This window comes from Raphanus sativus, chromosome 5, assembly GCF_000801105.2.
Source record: "Raphanus sativus cultivar WK10039 chromosome 5, ASM80110v3, whole genome shotgun sequence".
Taxonomy (NCBI): Eukaryota; Viridiplantae; Streptophyta; class Magnoliopsida; order Brassicales; family Brassicaceae; genus Raphanus; species Raphanus sativus.
This window is the reverse complement of record NC_079515.1, coordinates 18,044,040-18,063,646: the sequence shown is the minus strand read 5'-3', so window position 1 is coordinate 18,063,646 and position 19,607 is coordinate 18,044,040. Positions and strand designations below refer to the sequence as shown.

The 19,607-nt window shown below is 29.4% G+C and overlaps 1 protein-coding gene across 1 annotated transcript; it reads left to right on the top strand.

Moving 5' to 3' along the window:
- Positions 1-4,684: 4,684 nt before the first annotated feature.
- LOC108858403 (carbon catabolite repressor protein 4 homolog 4-like) lies at positions 4,685-14,027 on the top strand. Its single transcript, XM_056985741.1, has 7 exons — positions 4,685-4,717; positions 6,318-6,608; positions 12,590-12,778; positions 12,872-12,996; positions 13,087-13,257; positions 13,323-13,473; positions 13,573-14,027. The coding sequence occupies exons 1-7, from the start codon at positions 4,685-4,687 to the stop codon at positions 13,891-13,893; spliced, it is 1,281 nt and encodes a 426-aa protein (XP_056841721.1). The 3' UTR covers positions 13,894-14,027.
- Positions 14,028-19,607: the final 5,580 nt, after the last annotated feature.

Genomic DNA, 19,607 nt, shown 5'->3' with positions numbered 1-19,607 from the left:
ACCTGCAATGGTTCAAGAGACGATAGAACAGGTTGAGATGCTCAAGAGTCGGCTTAAAGAAGCCCATGATCGACAGAAGAGTTATGCAGATAAGCGCCGCAAGGATTTGCAGTTTGAGGTTGGCGACCTGGTATACCTGAAAATGAGGACATTTCAGGGAGGATCAAAGACTCGGAAGCTAAAGAAGCTTAAACCGAGATATATGGGACCATTTCCTATTTTGGAACGGATTGGAGCAGTTGCATACCGATTGAAGTTATCGGCAGAGTTATCAGACTTCCATGACGTGTTTCATGTTTCCGTTTTGAGGAAAGTCGTTAGAGAGCCAGAGCTCATTTTGCAGCAGCCACCAAGTGACCTTGGCAAAGATTTATGTGCGCCGTGTACGCCAGTGGAGATTTTGGATCGCCAAATGAAAACAGATAAGGGAATGATGACCATGTTGGTCAAGGTTCGTTGGGAGAGAGACGGGATCCAGGAGGAGACATGGGAGCCCGAGTTACAGATGAGGATTGACCATCCAGAGTTGTTTCAGGATGTTATGGAACAGTCAGTTGCTGACTCGAATTCGGGGTCGAATTCCTTATTAGTGGGGGAGAATTGTAATGACCCAATTTCTGATCCAACAATTTCAAACCCGCCAGGCCCAAGCCCACTCGAAATTACCCAAGGTAAATTCTATAAAAAACCCTCTCTACTTTGGTTTCTCCACCATTTGCAACAACAAAGAAAAAAAAAGAGATTAAAGAGTTTGAAAGAGAGTGAGCTAAGGGAGAAGTGTGATCATTTTGTAGAGAGAGGTTCGCCGGAGCTCGTCGCCGGAGCCACCACGTCCAGTGATCGCGTTCAGTTCACCACCACCGATCATCCCCCTAGGTAACCCCCGGAAGCCACATGCATTTTAAGTTTTATTTCGGCCGTTTTAGTAAATCGACCATAACTTCCTAACCGCTGCGTATTTCGTGCATGCAAGACCACCATCGCGTTCCTCTCGACGAGACGAATCCATAGCCACCGAAATCGTCGAAATCGGAGCTCAGCCGAAGCCGTACGCGCCTCCGGAAGATCAGTCCGCGCGCGCGCGAAACGCACGCTCCGCCGCCTCCGCCGCCCGTCCGCCGGAGCAGCCGCGCCCGGCCGCCGTCAGTTCGCCGCCGGGAATCCGCCGCCGCGTCGCCGCCGCACCGCCGCCGCCGCCGGTGACTTTTCCGGTAAGCCGCCGTCCCTCCGCCGTCGCCGCCGGTGACCGGTGCCGGTGACTCGCCGGCGACTCGCCAACTCGGCCGAGTCGACTCGGTGAGTCAACTCGGTGACTCGGTTGACCGGTTGGTTTGACTGGTTTAAATTAATTGCGAATTGGTTAGGGTAAATCGGTTGGTTAAAATTAATTAGATTTCGGTTAGGGTAAACCGGTCGATTTAATTAATTAATTAATTTAATTTCGGTTAAGGTTAAACCGGGCGGTCCAATTGAAATTGATTTAGGTCAGAGTAAACCGGTCGGTTAGCTAAATTGATTTCTGGTCAAGGTTTGACCGGGTTGACCTTTGACCAGCGGGTTGACTTTTCCTTAGACACCCGTTTTCACCCGTTCGAAGGGCGTTCTGACTCGGAATTTCGATCTGATTTCAGATTTGGAGTCTATTTGAGCAGCTGGAGTTCACAGACATCACTTCTCTTCATTTGCTAAGGTGAGGGCTTCTCCGTTAAATCCCGAACTAGTTTAGTACTGCCATTATGAAAAGTTTAGTTTCGAAACATGATCCGTCTCTGTGAATCTAGTCTGTTTGCGAGTCTTGTTTGATTATTATTGATATTGATTGTTAAACCGGAATTAGGTTAATAGAGGATCCAACGGTTGTGTAAATTAATTGATGCTGAGCACGGTTATATATATATGTATATACATAGTTATGAGTAGGGACTATGTGATGGGCGTGAGTTCGGAGATGTCCGAGATTCGACGCTACGGTGTGATATGGGCGTGAGTTCAGAGACGTTTGAGCTTCGACGCTACTGTTTGGGGCGTGGTGCAGAGACGTTTGCATTCGACGCTACGGTGGGCGGGGGTACAGAGACAGACTGTACTAGTGACGCTTCGAGTATATGGTTATATCCTTATAAGGAAATGCGTGGTGCAGAGATTAGCTGTGTGCTATTAGCGCATTATTTGTTGTTATGTGTGGTGTACTAGACGCCGTGTTTGTTTCATGCTAGAGGTAAGCCTACATAGTTGTAGTGCTATGAACTGAGTCAGTGGTTTGCGGTTTAGCATCCCATACCTCACTGAGCGACTCCCCTGTTGCTCACCCCTCTTTCTTTCTTTCCCCTTTCAGGTGAGACCGATGAGCAGGAGTGATCATATCGGACTGGTGCTACTATTTGGGCTCGTGGGCTTTATCGTTTATCGTTTTATCTTTTATCGTTATTGGGCCTTCAGGCCTTTGGACTTCTATCGTTTATGTTATTTCTTATTTCAGCCTTCGGGCTTATGTTGTTATTTATATTTCGGATGTTTATTTTCGGATTTGACTTTATGATATGACGTGGATTTTATTATCCGTATTATTATTATTATTTCCGCTGCGCTATTATTTTATCGTTACTTTATCTCGAATTATTTTATAAATATTCGACAGACGCGGTCGCGTCAGAAGATTTCAGAGATCTACTATCACAACAGGTAATTACTACTATTACAATATATGAAATTGGAAACACAGCCGTTACAAAAAAAAAAAAAAAAGAAATTGGAAACACAGACAATTATATGTGCGGTGGGATTTGGCTGCACCCAATTAGTGGGAAGCATGTCAATGGCAGCTAGAGATGTTGTTATCAATAAATTCAGGAAGATCCAAATTGCAAAGTTTTCTTGATTGTGTTTAAAAGCTGGAGGGGTTGCTCTCAACTTAACAGCTCTCCTATGTTTTGTCTGATCGTTTCACGGTTGTTTCCTAGGTAAAGTTGTACATAGATTGTTTATATAATAATTTTTAGTATCCAATCAACTAAAAGAGATTAGCACAACAGAACACATTTTTCTGTAAATTAATTACATAAACAAACACAATTTCAAATTTTAACACGCTTTGATCACTACTGATAGCAAAATTGTGCTCTAACTAAACTACTTTAATATCTAACGGTTGAAAAGATTTTGAACATTACACGAACTAATATGAATTTATAAAGTTCTCCACTCTTCTTCTTCTTATACACATCTTCTCATTACTACTATGACTCTGTACTACGCAAAACACGTGACTCCACCTCATTCAACATTTTAAACTACAACAACACATGTTATTCTAACATCAGCTCCGCCACTAAATTTTTTAAAAGGAATAAAATATCACTCTAAGTAAAAAATTATTCTATGATAGCCTTAAAAATGTTTTTTTTGTCGAATATAGCTTCCAAAATTCCAAATATAAAATTATCAAAACGTTTCATTAAAAGAATAAATATATACTTATTTTTTTGGGTTAACAAATCTAATCTTAGAATTTAGAATTAAGGAGTGGAGTTTTAGGAGTGGTGTTTAAATTTTTTATTTTAAAAAATAAAAATAAATATTCAAACTTTCAAAATTTTAAAAATAGTTTCAAAAGTATTTTAAATTTTGAAAAATATAAAAAAATTGAATTTTTTGCAAATTTTTTTTATAAAAAGTTAAAATTTGAAAAAAAAAAATTCAAAACTAGAAAAAAATTATGTTATTTATTTATTTTATTTATATATCTAGATTATAAGAGTTTTTGTCCTTTTTAATGAAATCTATTTTGATCACTTTTTGAAAGTTCTTTTGAAACAAAACTTAAATATTGCCTATTAAAGAATTATCCTAATATATATTACTATATCCAAACCAATTATCCGCGCGTAGCGCGGAGAAAGACTCTAGTATATATAAGGGAGGAAAAACTCAAGCATATAGCCATTCTACAGTTGCAACGGTGGATGGGACAATTAACACACAATTTTGACCAAAAACTCATTTTAGGCGCGTGCGTTTGATTTTGACGCTTTAAAACTGAATTTGTAATACTATACTATATAGCATATATTATAGTCCAAAGATTATGATAATTAAGAATAAAACGTTGTACTCTAATTGCGCTGTACTATATATATACATAGAATAGTCTTTAACTTATATACAAATGTTGTGAGTTGTATTATTAAGCAATACTATATTATAAAGGTTAAATTTATGACAATTACACAAATTTTAAATCTTAAATTCTAAACTCTAAACCCAACCCAAACTCTAAACTCTAAACCCAAACTCTAAACCCTAAACCCAAACCTAAACTCTAAATTCTAAACCTTAAACCCTAAACCCAAACTCTAAATCCAAACCCAAACTCTAAACCAAAATTCTAAATCCAAATCAAAATTTTAAACCCTAAACTCTAAACCCAAACCCAAACTCTAAACCCTAAACCCAAACCCAAACTCTAAACCCTAAACCCTAAACCCAAACTATATACCCTAAACCCAAACTCTAAACCCAAACCATATACCCTAAACCCAAACCCTAATCCTAAATCCTAAACCTAAACCCAAACCCTTATCCATTACGTGACTATGCTATACATATTATAGTATGGAATACTCGACACACCCACAAATTTTGTATATATCAAATTCTCTAAAATTCTTTTATATATAGAGAGACGATGAGTAACGACAATGTTGAAGGACAAAATAGGGTAACTAATGAAGTAGGGAGTAAGAAGAACCATGAGACAGAGAAGGAGATACAAATTACAAAAGAAGAGAAAAAGAAATGTATTATACTATACTGTAATTTAAAATAGTATGAAACATATCAATGTTATTCGTTTCTAGGTTAAGAAAGAAGGACAGTGATGTCTCGCCACGATAAAATAGGAGGAGGAGGAGGATGACGAGGAGGAGGGGAGATGATGTAACAGTACATGTTTCGTTATACTATTCTATGTTTATCAAATGGAATGGTACAACGCAATGTGTACTGTTCATCTTCACCAATAATTCTACGCATCATCTGTTTCTTAACCCACATCTATCGAAAAATAGTAAAATTGTAAATCCAAACAAAAATATGAAGAAATTGATCAAACACAGTTGTTGGGAGCAGAGCAGATGATTAGACGACATGTGAAGTATCATTTTCCAAGAACTTCATAAAAATTTAAAATGATCATGAGACAAAAAACAGAGAACAAAGATTAATATAAATTTTGGAAAGAAAAAAATAATTTCAGAAGAACAAGATCGACAATAGAAGTGAGAGTGGGAATGAAATAGTGAGATGAAGGGTATTTTGTCTTTATACATACTATACAATGAATATTATAGCCAAAGAGTTGTTATGGTTATAGATTTTTTTTTGTGTGTTCTTATGTATATGCAATGCAATTTCCCATTTTTTATTCATATAATATTATCTCTTTTTTTTACATCATTCATATAATATTATCATACATCTTATTCTGACACAATACATCTATTCGCACACTATTATTTCATGCATTTCATTAACAACCCAAAGTCTTACGAGTTACATCATCTTTCCGAAGTTCAACACTAAAAATAAAAACTTATTTATTGCACTATTATCAAAATTATATTAAAAACAAACTATGAAAAATAACAACCAAAATAATTTTCAAACAAAACAAGAGATACTTTCACTAAAGTAAAATATTGGACACCTTTACATAATATTAGATTTTACACACTTAAAATTCATGTTATCTTATAAATTACTAAAATTTTAAATAAAATTTAGTATTGCACCATCATACATAGTAAAGAAATGTTTTATTTCCTAATATCAGTATTTCATAATCAATTTCAAAATGTTGACATAAATCTAAAACTGTAATTTTAAATGTGTTCTTGGAAAACTTATTCTTCGATTTTATTTATTTATGATGAAGTTTAGATCTTTTCTAGATAAGATGATTAAAACTTTTTCAAAGCAACGTTATCTACTCTATTAAAATAGAGTCCTATTTGAATTTTACCATGGCATGGTTTTAATTTGGACCTATTAAATATGTTGTGACCAAATTTAAAAGCATGCTCATATAAACTTTAAAATCATGTATTTTTATACCTCTACCTAATAATATCCCTAAAATAAATAGTGACATTATATACTTCGACTCTTTTTAACTGAATTTTGAAATCAAGAAACCCTAATTTCAGTTTCTGGATTGTGTATCGAAAGGGAAGAAGATGATAACCTAAATAAATTAGCGTTTGCTACTTTCTATCGAGATTGTATGTGATCTGCTACGTGAAACCATTAGCTCTCAACAGGAAACGATTAAGGAGTTATATGATGAGGTTGACGAAGAGCGGAACGCTGCTTCCACAGCTGCGAACGAGGTAATGTCTATGATACCGAGGTTGCAGAGGGACGAGACTGAGACTAAAATGGAACTGAGACGGGTTAAGCGTTGTGCTAAGGAGAAGATGGAGCATGATCAGGATCAGCTTTTGGCTCTGGAAGATATGGTTTATAAGAGGGAGCAGACTATTCAGGTTCTCACTTGTGAAGCTCAAGCTTACAAGCATAGAACGATGAGTTACGGGTTCACTGAGTCTGAGGCTAGAGGCTAACAGGAAATTAATGAGACATGATGTTAATGATATATTGAAACTCTACACGATGCTTCAAACACTAGAGGCTAACAGGAAATTAATGAGACATGCAATTGTGTCTACGAGAACTGAGAAAGCTCAAATGGTTCTTGTGTTGCCATTGATTTCTAACACAAATTTTTAAAATTATATTTGGAAGCAAGAGTCAAACACTATCTTCAGAACTAACTATATCTATACTATTAAAACAGAATCCCTATTAGGATTCTGTCCATACTTTTTAGAATTATTTACCAAGGAATGCCATTGCCTTTATTTTAAAAAAAGAACGCCACCATTAATTACAACTAATCTAATCAGAATCATTTATTTTCCTAACCAACTACATTTAAGGAGTATTTAATACAATTCCATTTAAGTCACTATTTGTTCTAACCAATGGTATCTAAGCAATATTTAAACGACTGTTGGTAAAAAAATTTTCGTCGAAAAGAGAAGAGTATGTGACAAATAAAATAGTAGCAGTTTCGTAAATCAATCATCACGTTAACAAATTATATTCAAACAATATTTTTCGATTTATTCAAACAATATTTAAACAACTGTCAATAAAAGTTTTTTCCATCATTTTTTTTCTTTTGCAACAATAAAACCATATAAAACACCTATTAAACAAATTTATCACTTTCTATAGATATTGGTTATCCAAAACATATAAAAACAACTGTTAAACAAAATCATAAAAATACATGATATAAATTTCATAGAAACACATATGTTAGAACAATAAATAGGTTAAAATAAAAAATTAAAACAATATTATTACTATGTCATTTTTGTACATAATAATGATATGCCAATTTTGAGTGTTCAATTTTTTAAAAAACTTATCTTAAAAATAATTTTTATATCTAAAAATAAATAAAAATGCAAACTTATCATAACTTATTAGTAACCAAAAAAATGTTTTATCAATTAAATTTTTTTCCTATTACCATTGTCTCATTTTCTTCAAATGACATAATACAAATTTCATTAAAGTTTAAAGAATTAAACTTTTCAATTCTATATAATATTAAAAACTATGATTTATCTAATAGTAATTTCAAAAATATTGTTTTTAACGGATCATCTGATATCGGATCATAGGTTAATAGAGTTTTTTTTGAATTTTTACTGGATTTTCTAAGATTTTTAAATTCAATTCTTTTTATTAAAATGAACCAGATTATACACATGTTACTGGATCTATCGGTTCAATCATAGCTCTGGATCGGATATGAAAACACTGTTTGAAAATCAAATTTCATAATAGAACAACGTTTTTGAAACACAAATAGAAAATTTTAAAAGTTTTATTTTTATTTATAAATTCAATCAAATTTTATATAAAAAATATATCAGCGCTTTTAAAGCGCGGGTTAAAATCTAGTTTAGTTTACAAAAGAGAATCAGAACAACAGTTTCAAACTACTTTCGCCCTTTTTAATTCCTTTACTTCTTTTTTGGTTTCGAAAACTCATTTATAATAATATAAATTATTGTTATAATAAAAAATAAATGATTTATTTATTTAATAAAGTAAAAGACTGTTGTAGATTTTAAAATAAATTTAATACAGTGTGAAAAATAAAAATGTACATAAAGATTAAAGTTAATAAATTTAGTAACCCTAATAATCTAAGGAAACATAACTAAGGCTCTGAATGCTAACATACGGGACAAGTGCAGTGTTGTTGTAATAGAAAAAAAAATATAGATATATAGGTATATATAAAGATTTTTGTTATTATTCATAGTAGTGCAGTACTATTCGTATTATGTATATATATATTACTTTTTACCTTTGTATATTATTTGCTTGAATTATTTATAATTTAAGTTACTTTTAATAGCATATACTATTATTTTCACTATGATATTATTATTGCATGATTATATGCTATAAATATATATCAATTTGTTCATTAAATTCCATTGGAATTTGTATCGAAAACACTGAATTTAGAGTAATTTTAAATCTTAATTGAATAGCACCTGACTTTAGAATCTTTTACTTATGGTCTACAAATGAAAGATATAATGACACTATATTTTAAGCATGATTTAGAATCATTAATTAAATAAGTCTCGATTGTGGATTAAAATTTATTAGTTTTTTAAATTTAAAATATGTTGATATTGTAAATTAAAACATTTAGTGTAAGATAACACGCTCTATTGATGATTAAAAATATATTTATATATATTAATTTTACCTTTATATAATATTTTCTTGAATTATTTAGAAATTAATTAACTATTTATAGAATATATTTATTATTTTCGCAGTTCTTAATGTACTATATTTAGAAAATTATGTTATATATATATATATTAGAGTTCAGTTAATTTCCTCGGATTTTATTTCAAATTTAGGAAAAAAGTAATGACAATAGATAAAAAGTAAATAAATCAAATTAATACATTAATATTTTTAACAAATTACGGTTAAACAAAATGTAATTTTCTCATCTTTTATTCTTTCAAATTATACCGTATGTACGTACCCACACACTATTTATATGTATCTACATCTTCCTCTCTAAACACTTCATATTTTCGCTGTGACAAAAAAAAACACTTCATATTTTCTTTAGAATTAAGATCCAATTCCTTAACACTAGGGATGTGGAAGCCTTGTTTATGCCATAAACCTCAGGAATCCGAACATTGGGTGAATATTGATCCTAATCACAAGCCCCATCGTAAGAACGGTATAGTTTCTCTTTGCTCTTTCTTCTCTTTTAGGCCTTGCGATTTTGTTTTGGCATATCATGCATGATTATAATTTATATGATATATAATTATATTATTTAAGACATATACAGACTACTAAAGTAATAGTTAATGGCCTTGATTCGCTGAATTTTGCAGGAAGATTTCGAGTCGTCTCTTACAACATCCTTGCTCGTGTAATTATTTTTTCATTTCTTTTTCGTAAAATCAAATTCACTTATACAGACCAAAATAATCAACATCTTATATTGATGTACGCGAATAAATTAATATTTTCGCACGTATTATCCGTATCTATTCTCTTTTCTGTTTCTGAGAAATCAGAATCTTTGTTTTCGTGTAGTGGAGGGCGTCATCTCCCATGTTTAGTCACTATCCTCCCGATTGTATCACGTAGGTTCCCTTTAATTTTTATCATCCTTCGTTAAACCGTTCCATCTAAATTTTACAATGAATTGTTTGTGTGTTTATTATGTTCTTAATCGGAATTCCGATTTGCTACTTATATTTGCCAGTCACCAATATATATTATCCGAGATTAATATGCATGGCAATTAGAGCAAGTGTCAAAACACACAAATTTGGTCAATAAAACCAGATCAAAGGTCTATTGATAAGATCCGAAATACCACAGATCAAGTTTGATGGGAACTATTTTGTATGTTTTATTAAATTAAGGATTATTCAATAATTTACTTATGTACTAGGTGGTTACCCGTAAATTTGCGGGTACAAATAATTTTAAAATTTAATATAATATAATATTTTATGTTTTTGACCCGTAATAATATATTTTAATAATTTAAAACTGAATATGAATTTTGGTAAATAATATTTTAATAAACATATTTTATTTGTTAATACTTTTTAAATTCTTAAATATGATTTATGTAGTATTTAGTTAGATTTTTTACATCTATTACAAAACAATATTTCATTAAATTATTTTATAAAATTCTCGTTAGAACATATATAGAGCTTAGTCGGTTTGTAGATCAAATTTATCTTCCATAAAACTTTTTAAAACCTAAAAACATGAAGTCATGTGAAAATAGACGCACACTTGCAACTAAAATATAAAAAAATTATTAAGAAGAAACATAACTATGTATATGTGAATTTTATTAATTTAATAAACATTTAATAATACAAAAAACTACATAAGTTTAGGAATATATTTTTATTCATAGTATTCTTTGGGTTGTTTTATGAATGATGTAATCTTTGTGGTTATTTTTCTTTTAGATAAAATCAAAATGATTTTTTTGGTTTTGAGATTTTTGAAAAAAGTTTTGAAAATGATGAACTTGAGAAGAAAATAATATTCTGCCACTGATTCTGATTTGATAACTTATTACAACCAGAGGCGGCCCGTGGGCCAAGCCAAGGAAGCAGTTGCTTCCAGCCGTTTAATTATATCAATAAATTCGGCCACATTTTCTCAAGAATTGCCTTTAGTCTAGTGGTGAAATCTGAATAGTATAGATTTACTTTAGAGCAACCAGGCTTCGAAACTCCTTAAAAGCGGCCATTTTTTTTAATTTGCTTCTGGTCCTAGATTTCCTAGGACCGGCTCTGATTACAACCTCTTATAAATGAAACTATACATTTATAAATAATTTATAAAATATTTACAAATTTTATATTTTATGAATTATTTCTCAGAAGTTTTAAAATCCTTATAAATAGTTTCATAAATCCTAATAGATGGTTTTATAACTCAAGGAAATAATTTTTTATCAATGATTAATAATTTATAAACTTAAAAATGATTTAATAACTTTATAAAATATTTTTAAATAACTATCAATGATTTTTAATTTTAAATCATTTACAAACCTGTTAACCTTCATAAATATTTTCTAAACTCCTATAAATGATGAGAAATTCTTCCTTATAAATGTTTTTATAAATGTTTAGAACATTTTTATAGATCCTTATACATTTTTATAGAATATTTTTATAGATCCTTATATATTGATTTGTAAATTTTTATTAATGATACATTAATAATTACTGATGAATTAAAACCTTTAATTGATGACCAAATATTTATTAATTACAAACCATAATATATCTGTTATAAAGATTAGAAATGAATCAATATAAATGACTTTAAATGTCTTACAAAATTTATATTAATAATCACAGATGATTTTAAACTAATGTGAATAATCTATAAACTCATGCAGTAATAGTTATTATGATATGGTTTATTAAAATTATATGTTTTATATATGTATATTATGACATGTAGGAAAATAAATATTTTTACGACTGTTTATAATAATAAAATAAAGCTACTAAATTAGTTTTATTAACTAATTTTAACAACATATTTCATATAATTTATAAATAGATTATTAGTGAAGAAAAATAAATCATGAAGAATTATATAGAGTTTCCATAATTGTTACTATTAGATATTATAAAGGGGAATTTTCAAAAATACCACTTTAAAGGTACCATTATTCATCTTTACCACTACTAAAGATACATTTTTAAAAATACCTTATTTATTAAAATGGTAAAGACTCTTATATCTTTGTTTTTATATGCTTTTCAAAATTCTAATCCCAAATTCTAAATCATAAACCTCCAATTCTAAACTCTAAACCCAAAATCTTCAACTCTAAACCCTAAACCCTAAACTATATACCCTAAATTCAATATCCTAAACCCTAAACCCTAAAGTCTCAACTATAAACCCTAAATCCTCGACTCTAAACCCTAAATCCTCAAACTCTAAACCCTAAACTATATACCTTAAACCCTAAAACATCAAATCTAAACCCTAAATCCTAAACCTTCAAATCTAAACCCTTCATTAAAAGTAGTGGTAAAAATGGTTAGTGTAAACATGAAAAGTGGTACTATGAAAATGGTATTTTTGGCAATTTCTCTATTATAAATGATTATGCATAAGATAATATAATTTTTTTGGCAACTAAAATTAATTGGTTTTAGAATTGTTTTTTTTTAATTTGATTAAAATAAATAAAAATTAAAAATCACCGACCAGTGAAATTATAATGATTTATTTCAAAGTGCATGTATAAGTGGCACAAAAGTCACTTTTCATTTAATATATTGGAGAATTTGTTTGTGTGGTTCGAGTGCCATTTGGTCTAGCTAACCAACCAAAATCATTTTTCTAATGTGTGTCCGACTGAAGTTATTATCCCAATTATTGAATTGGACCCATCTAGACTTGCTCGATCGAGATCAATCTAGTTTTGATTCTTGGATTTTCCAAAAGCAAAGAACTAATTCTACATCACAAACAACTAAACCAAGCTTATATATGTTATCAATGTGAATTATATAGGTGGGATAACCGTTCGAAAGCTGTTCTTGATAATATAAAGAGTTTTGAAGCTGATTTCATCTGTCTACAGGTTTCTTTTTCTCTCCCGTGCACAAATGGTTAATAAGGTCTTTTGATGCTAACATTCATGGTAATATTAAGTACTATGAAAATGCATTTACAGGAAGTAGAGGAGTACGATAGCTTTTTCAAGAGAATTATGGGTGCTCAAGGCTACTCTGGGATTTATATTCAGAAAGGAGAAGACCATAAAAGAGATGGCGTTGCAATATTTTACAAGCCCAAACTGTATATATAAAATATATAGAGACTAGCATGTTGAATGCGATTTTAGGGTTTAAGGCTAACAACTTTACGCACAAACTGTTTTTGACACAGGGCAGAGTTTCTTGATGAAGAATTCATTGCACTCAACGATCGTGGTCACCCTGAAAGTACCAGAGGCGGCCAAAGACTAAAATGTGATAGCGTAGCAATACTGGCAGCTTTCAAGATCTCAAAGCCATTTAATCATATTGTTATCATTGCAAATGCTCATCTAAAATCAGGGTAAAAAGAAATTAGTTATTTTGATTTCCTAGAGTTGATATCTAAACTTTTGATGTATTACTCAGGGAACCTGATTTATGGGGTGATGTGAGGCTAGCTCAAACCGATACTTTAATGTTATTTTTAGCCTTCTTCTGGAGGAGGGTTTCGGGCATATACGAGTGCAATCCATCAGTGATCCTTGCCGGTGACTTCAACTCAAACCCTTCGAGTGAGGTATAACTCCAGTCAGGCATGTTTGGTTATATACTGAGATTATGAGGGCTTCGTCTTGTCCAATAAAGAGGAATTTATACTCTTTCATACTTTCTTCAGGTGTATGGATACCTAAATTCGAAAACTATAGCGTTGACGATGTCGCCTTTCGGGGAGGACCACGACAAAGAAAATCAAGCTGATTTTAAACTGCGAAGTGTGTATGGACTCACGAAAAGAGAACCAAGGTTTACAAAATATGCGCCAGGTTCAGCTGAAACAATGGATTACGTGTTCTTCAAGCCTTCTGAATTTACTTCACCTGTGAAGCTCCTGGAGTTACCAGAGGTTGTCGATTTCTTACCAAGTGAAGGCCATCCGAGTGATCATTTACCCATAGGAGTTGAGTTTGAGATCAAGCAATCGAAAACTACGAAATGATAATGCAGATAACATTAACAGAAAAACATTTGGGTGATATTTTATATTTGAATTGGAATAGTTAAGGCATTTATTATATATTTTTAATCATAAATCTTTTTTGGACAATTTAATTATATATAATCTATGTATCACAAACTAGGTTTTCTAAGTCATTTGCAGAAATAAATATTTCAAAATAATTATATATATAATTACATTTTATTAACTTAAAAATAAAATCTGAAATGATTATTATAATTTATTTTTCTATTGGAATTAACAATATTTAATTTATTTTTGGTTTAGTTTTAAAACTAAGTTGAAGTGAAATATTTTTTTTCTATCTTATATTTATATATTTAAAATTGTGGTTCTTCGTAGATTTTTTTTTCTAAAAGTATTATATCCATAAAATTTGCTTATTTATTTATTTCAGTAAATAAATAAACAACATATAAAAAATTGTTGTATAACATTTAGATCTAAATAAGTTTAATAAATTAAAAACTCAATTAATCATCTATAGACCTGGTCCAGATGAGCTCACACAACCTCATCCTAGGTTACAATCTAATAGAAATTATTGGCCTTATTTTAAAGGATTCATTTGTGCAATCGATGAAACACATGTTTCTGTGACTATTGCGGGAAAAGATTCAGAAAAGTATTGGAACAGGAAAAGTGACACGAGTATGAATGTTTTAGCTATATGCAAATATGGATATGTTGTTTACATATGCATATATAGGTATTCCAGAGTCAGCTCATGATGCAAAAGTTTTGGCACTAGCAATGGAGAGGCCTCATCAATTTCCGACTGCACCTTTTGGAAAGTATTATTTGGGAGATTCGGGTTATCCTCTTCGACCTGGATTTTTTACTCCATATAGAGGGGAAATATACCATCCTATCCAATACGATGGAGCTAGTCCGCCCAGTAGTTATAAAGGAATGTTTAACAAACGACATTCTTCACTACAATATGTTATTGAAAGGCCTGTTGGTGTGTAGAAGGGAAAATGGCGGGTTTTAAGAGAGAAGCCAAGATACAACATACAAGTTCAAAGAAGAGTTGTTGTAGCTACAGTGGCGCTACATAATTTTATTAGACTATCAAATTTAGGAGATGTTGATTTTGATGCAGACTATACAACTGTGGTAATGGACCAACTGAAGACTCTGATTCAGATAAAGATGAAGAACACAATAACACTCATGTGCACTATATGGAAGGCATTCATGATCAGATTTCTTCATCTTTATAGGATTCAAGATAGTTTTTATTTTATGTTTGATATTTTTTATAATAATTTTTTTAATAAGTTTGGAGAGGTTTTTTAAAGTAGTATCTTCTTTTTTCCCGAATAAACATTTTACTAACAATAATTTTTATTAATTTATTATTTTTAAGATCAAAAACTAGAAACTAAAAACCAAAATCTAAAACCACCAATCAAACTTTTCAAAAAACCAAAATCTACTGTAAAATCAAAAACCAAAAACTAAAAACCAAAAGCTAAAAACCAAAAACCAAAAATCAAAAACTAAAAACTAAAACTAAAAACTGGTTGAAACAATGATCACCTTAATTACTAATACATCTCTTTCATTCTATGTTGACCCCAGTCCATGCATGACTTATTGGGAAATACGTCTCCACCTCACTCATGGCCCGCCTGGCCTGCCAGCGGTAGTGGGAATTATCTTGTTTGATGCAGGATCTACTTCATGAGAAGAGGTATGGAAGTAAATGATATCATCACAACTTCTCTTTTTGTACCGCTAAGGATGTTTAATGCCACTTCGCCAACTAGTGTTACCCCGCTTTATTGTCCCTCAGTTTAGTCAGCTCTAGATGTTTTTGAATTTTAATTTTTGATCAAAATTATCATAGTTTATTTGTTAAAATTATTTTATAATTAATTTAATGAAAATATAAGTAATCATAAGAAATTACTTAATTCTTTTATCATAATTTCATTTTAACAAAAAAACTATTTACAGTTATATAATTTTTTGATAATAATTATAAATATAACTTATGTTTGTGGTATGTGCCCAGATTCTCAAACTATTTTATTTTACCAAAAGGTAAAGTTTTTATCATCAAATTTATACGTATCTTTATAATATTATTTGAGAAGTCAGTTTTTATGTGTCACGTTCACGTTAATTCTCAAGATGGTTGATTACACTGATACCCTTAATGAATTACAAATATTACATTTAAATATTATTTTTTATTTTTTTATTTAGTTTCCTCTTTAAAATTTTCCAAATAATATATATAATAAAAAAAACATTTATAAAGTTTAAAAACGAAAAGATATGTATATACAATATGATTTCATTGAAAAGGAAAGTTCACAAAATATAAATATTCCATTTAAAATATTTTTCAATAAACATAAAATAAACAGTAGTAAAATATTTCTTTATATCTATATTTTCTTAGATGAATATATATATATATATATATATATATATATTTGCATATAATGTAATTTCATAAAATTCAGATAATCTTGATATTAGAAAAATAAATATTATTTCTTCTAAAACATGATTTTAAGAAATACAAATATATATATATATATATATATAATAATATATATATATTCAAAGTAATAGACATATTATTTACATATCTATCTAATTTCTTAAATGATTACATAAAATAATTAATTATCATTAACTGATATATGTTTAATTGACTAAATAAGTTTATAGTTAATATTACTGAAATGTTTTATCTATTTTTCATATATTTATTTGACTATAATATCTTTCAATAACAGCAAAAATCTATAGTTAAAATACCAAAGCAAATCTGAATTCTCATTTTAATATTATTTAAAAAAAATTCAGTTTACCGTTTAGTTAATCAAATGCATAAAATTATTTAGGATTTATAAAATATTTTAATTATTGTAAATACTGATACGTGTTCATGAGCTTCCAAAAATGTATTAGTTACTTATGTATGTGACTTCCTATTGATTATCTCTTTATTTTCTGAGTTTTTTTTAAAAGAGATCAACATATAATTTGGTAAATATTATGAAAACTATATGCACATTTAAACAATAAATAAAATTAATTTGATTTTACTTAATTATAATAAATATTATTATACTTCAGTTTAAATTTGAAAGAATATATGTAACTCAATATACTCACAACATAAATGACTCGACTAATCAAACTTATATCTAAATTACAGATCTAATTACAATAAAAATATAAAATTTTATAATAAAATTTATTTTATAACTGTAAACTATAGGATGAATCAAAACATATTAACAAATGAAAATAAAATATGAATCAACTGTTACAATTTAGTTCTTTTGTAAAATTTATATATATATGCATGAGGCAGTAGAATATTATAGTTATTAATTTACGTAATTTGGAATAAGACACTCTATTTTATTTTTATTTCATTCTAACCACAATATATCTTAAGTTATATATAATCTTCCTCAAATATATTTATATATCTAAGACAACAACCAACGTATATGCAAAAAACAATTTAATATATTTAAAAATAAAAATGTTATAATTGAATTCTGAAAAATAGATACAATCTAATATACCTAAATGATACTAAATCAACTGTAAAAACAAAAAAAAACAACTAAATATAATATATCTAATCATATCTGTATTTAAAGTAATATAGTATTATTAATATAAATTATGCATACAAATTATAAAATAGTTTAAACTTAAAAATAAATAACAGTCAATTATTATAATTTATATATTCTATAAATATTTATATCCGTGCATGAGCACGGAAAAATCACATAGTCATAATTAGAAGAGAGTCATGTCATCTTTTTTTAACCATGCTATGTCTTTTTAAATGAATGTAATGATGACAAACAAGCAAAACTTAAAAAAAAATATTTCTCAATTCATGTTTAAATGAAATACAGACTATCAAATCAAAGGTTTCTTACACTGGGACTGGATAAGTATGGGCATTCAGGTCAAGGTTTTCGGTGTCACCTTCCTAAGTCCCATAGTATAATTTTACTAGTACAGATTGACTTCAGATAATAATATTCGATTTCGTTTCTATTTTGTATTGCATCCTGAAACCCGTAAAATAATTATATATCATTTGGTTCCGTTTTCTTTGTTCGGACTATACTTAAGTAAAAACATAACTAAAAAATCTAAATATAGGAAACATAATGCTTAAAATGAATACAAATAGCATCAAATCCAAAATAGCAGCATTCCATATTATAACACTAAAAAATTGAAACGAAATAACAACAACAAAGTTTTTGAATGACATAACATTGAAAATTTGAAAACAAAAAAACAACAACAAAGTTTCTGAATGACAAACACAATAGCACATGAAAATTATGTGGTAACAGGACCCTTTGAAAAACACAATAACATTTGACAATCTTCTATTCCTGCCAAACAGATTAACAACATACGTTTATAATGAAGCCATAAACCAAGAGCATAGACTTTTTGAAAACCAAGAGGAATAACCTTATGGTAGACCCGTGAATTCAAGTAGCAAATTCTAATGCAAAGACAATAAAAAGTAGATCATTATAAAGTAACACACATAAGAAGCAAAAACTTAAACAAGCAGACTGATGACATATATATTTCAAATATTTCAAGTTCTTCAGAATCCTCAAGAATTTATGCATTAGTAAACATTTTTGATTCACATCAAATATCTTGTTTTAGCCATTGCTCTGTACACATTAACACCTCAACCATGTAGTGAATAAGGCAGTTTCTAGATGAGCCAATGATCTTCCACTTGTATTGAAAACATTTTCAGATGTAACAGAAAAACTTTGCATAACCAAGACATCTTTTGCAACTTGGTACAATATTCAAGAATGAAAGAACATCATACTCAGCACCAAGCATCAATCTGGATTCTCAACTCATGTTTCAAGTATATATTGTCTTTCACTTAGAGCTGGTAATTTAAAAAAAGTTTTTTTTAAGATTTTTTTTCATAAAAATATATATAATATTTATATAATTTTAATTATAATTCATTACTAGATTTTAACCCGCGCTTTGAAAGCGCGGGATTACGTTTTGTTGATAAATTTATTATCCGTCTATTTTTCTTCTGATTTGGTATGAGCGTTTGGTTTTTGGTTCGATCTCATTTTTTTGGTTCAGGTTCAGTTATGGTTTTCAATTTTTTTGTTTCAAGAGATATAAGAACCATTCAGTTATGTATCAATTTGGGTTTGGTTTTAGTATGATTAATTTGTTTTTTCATTTGGTTCAGATAACAATATTAGAAACCTGATAAAATTTTGAGTTTAATTCGGTTTTGGTTCAATTCCTGTTTTCTTTAATGATTTTGAATGATTTGAGTAAACATAACTTTTTATATTTTTGGATAAAATATTAGATATTTCTGATAAATATAGATATTTTAGATAAAAATATTATAGTGATTTGATTCTATTGAGAAATTAGAATAATTTCATTTTTTGATAAAATTAATAGAATAATCAGGTTTTGTCTCTTTTTAAAATATTTTATAACTAATTTGATTAATATTATATCCTACTATAGCTTATAAATTATTATACTTTAAAATTTGTATAAGACAAAAAATATATGATATGTTTTGTGTAGTTACATCAAATTTGAAACAGGATGAACAATTTAGTTGATATACACACATTCTAAAAAAACATTCTCATTTTTAACAAATA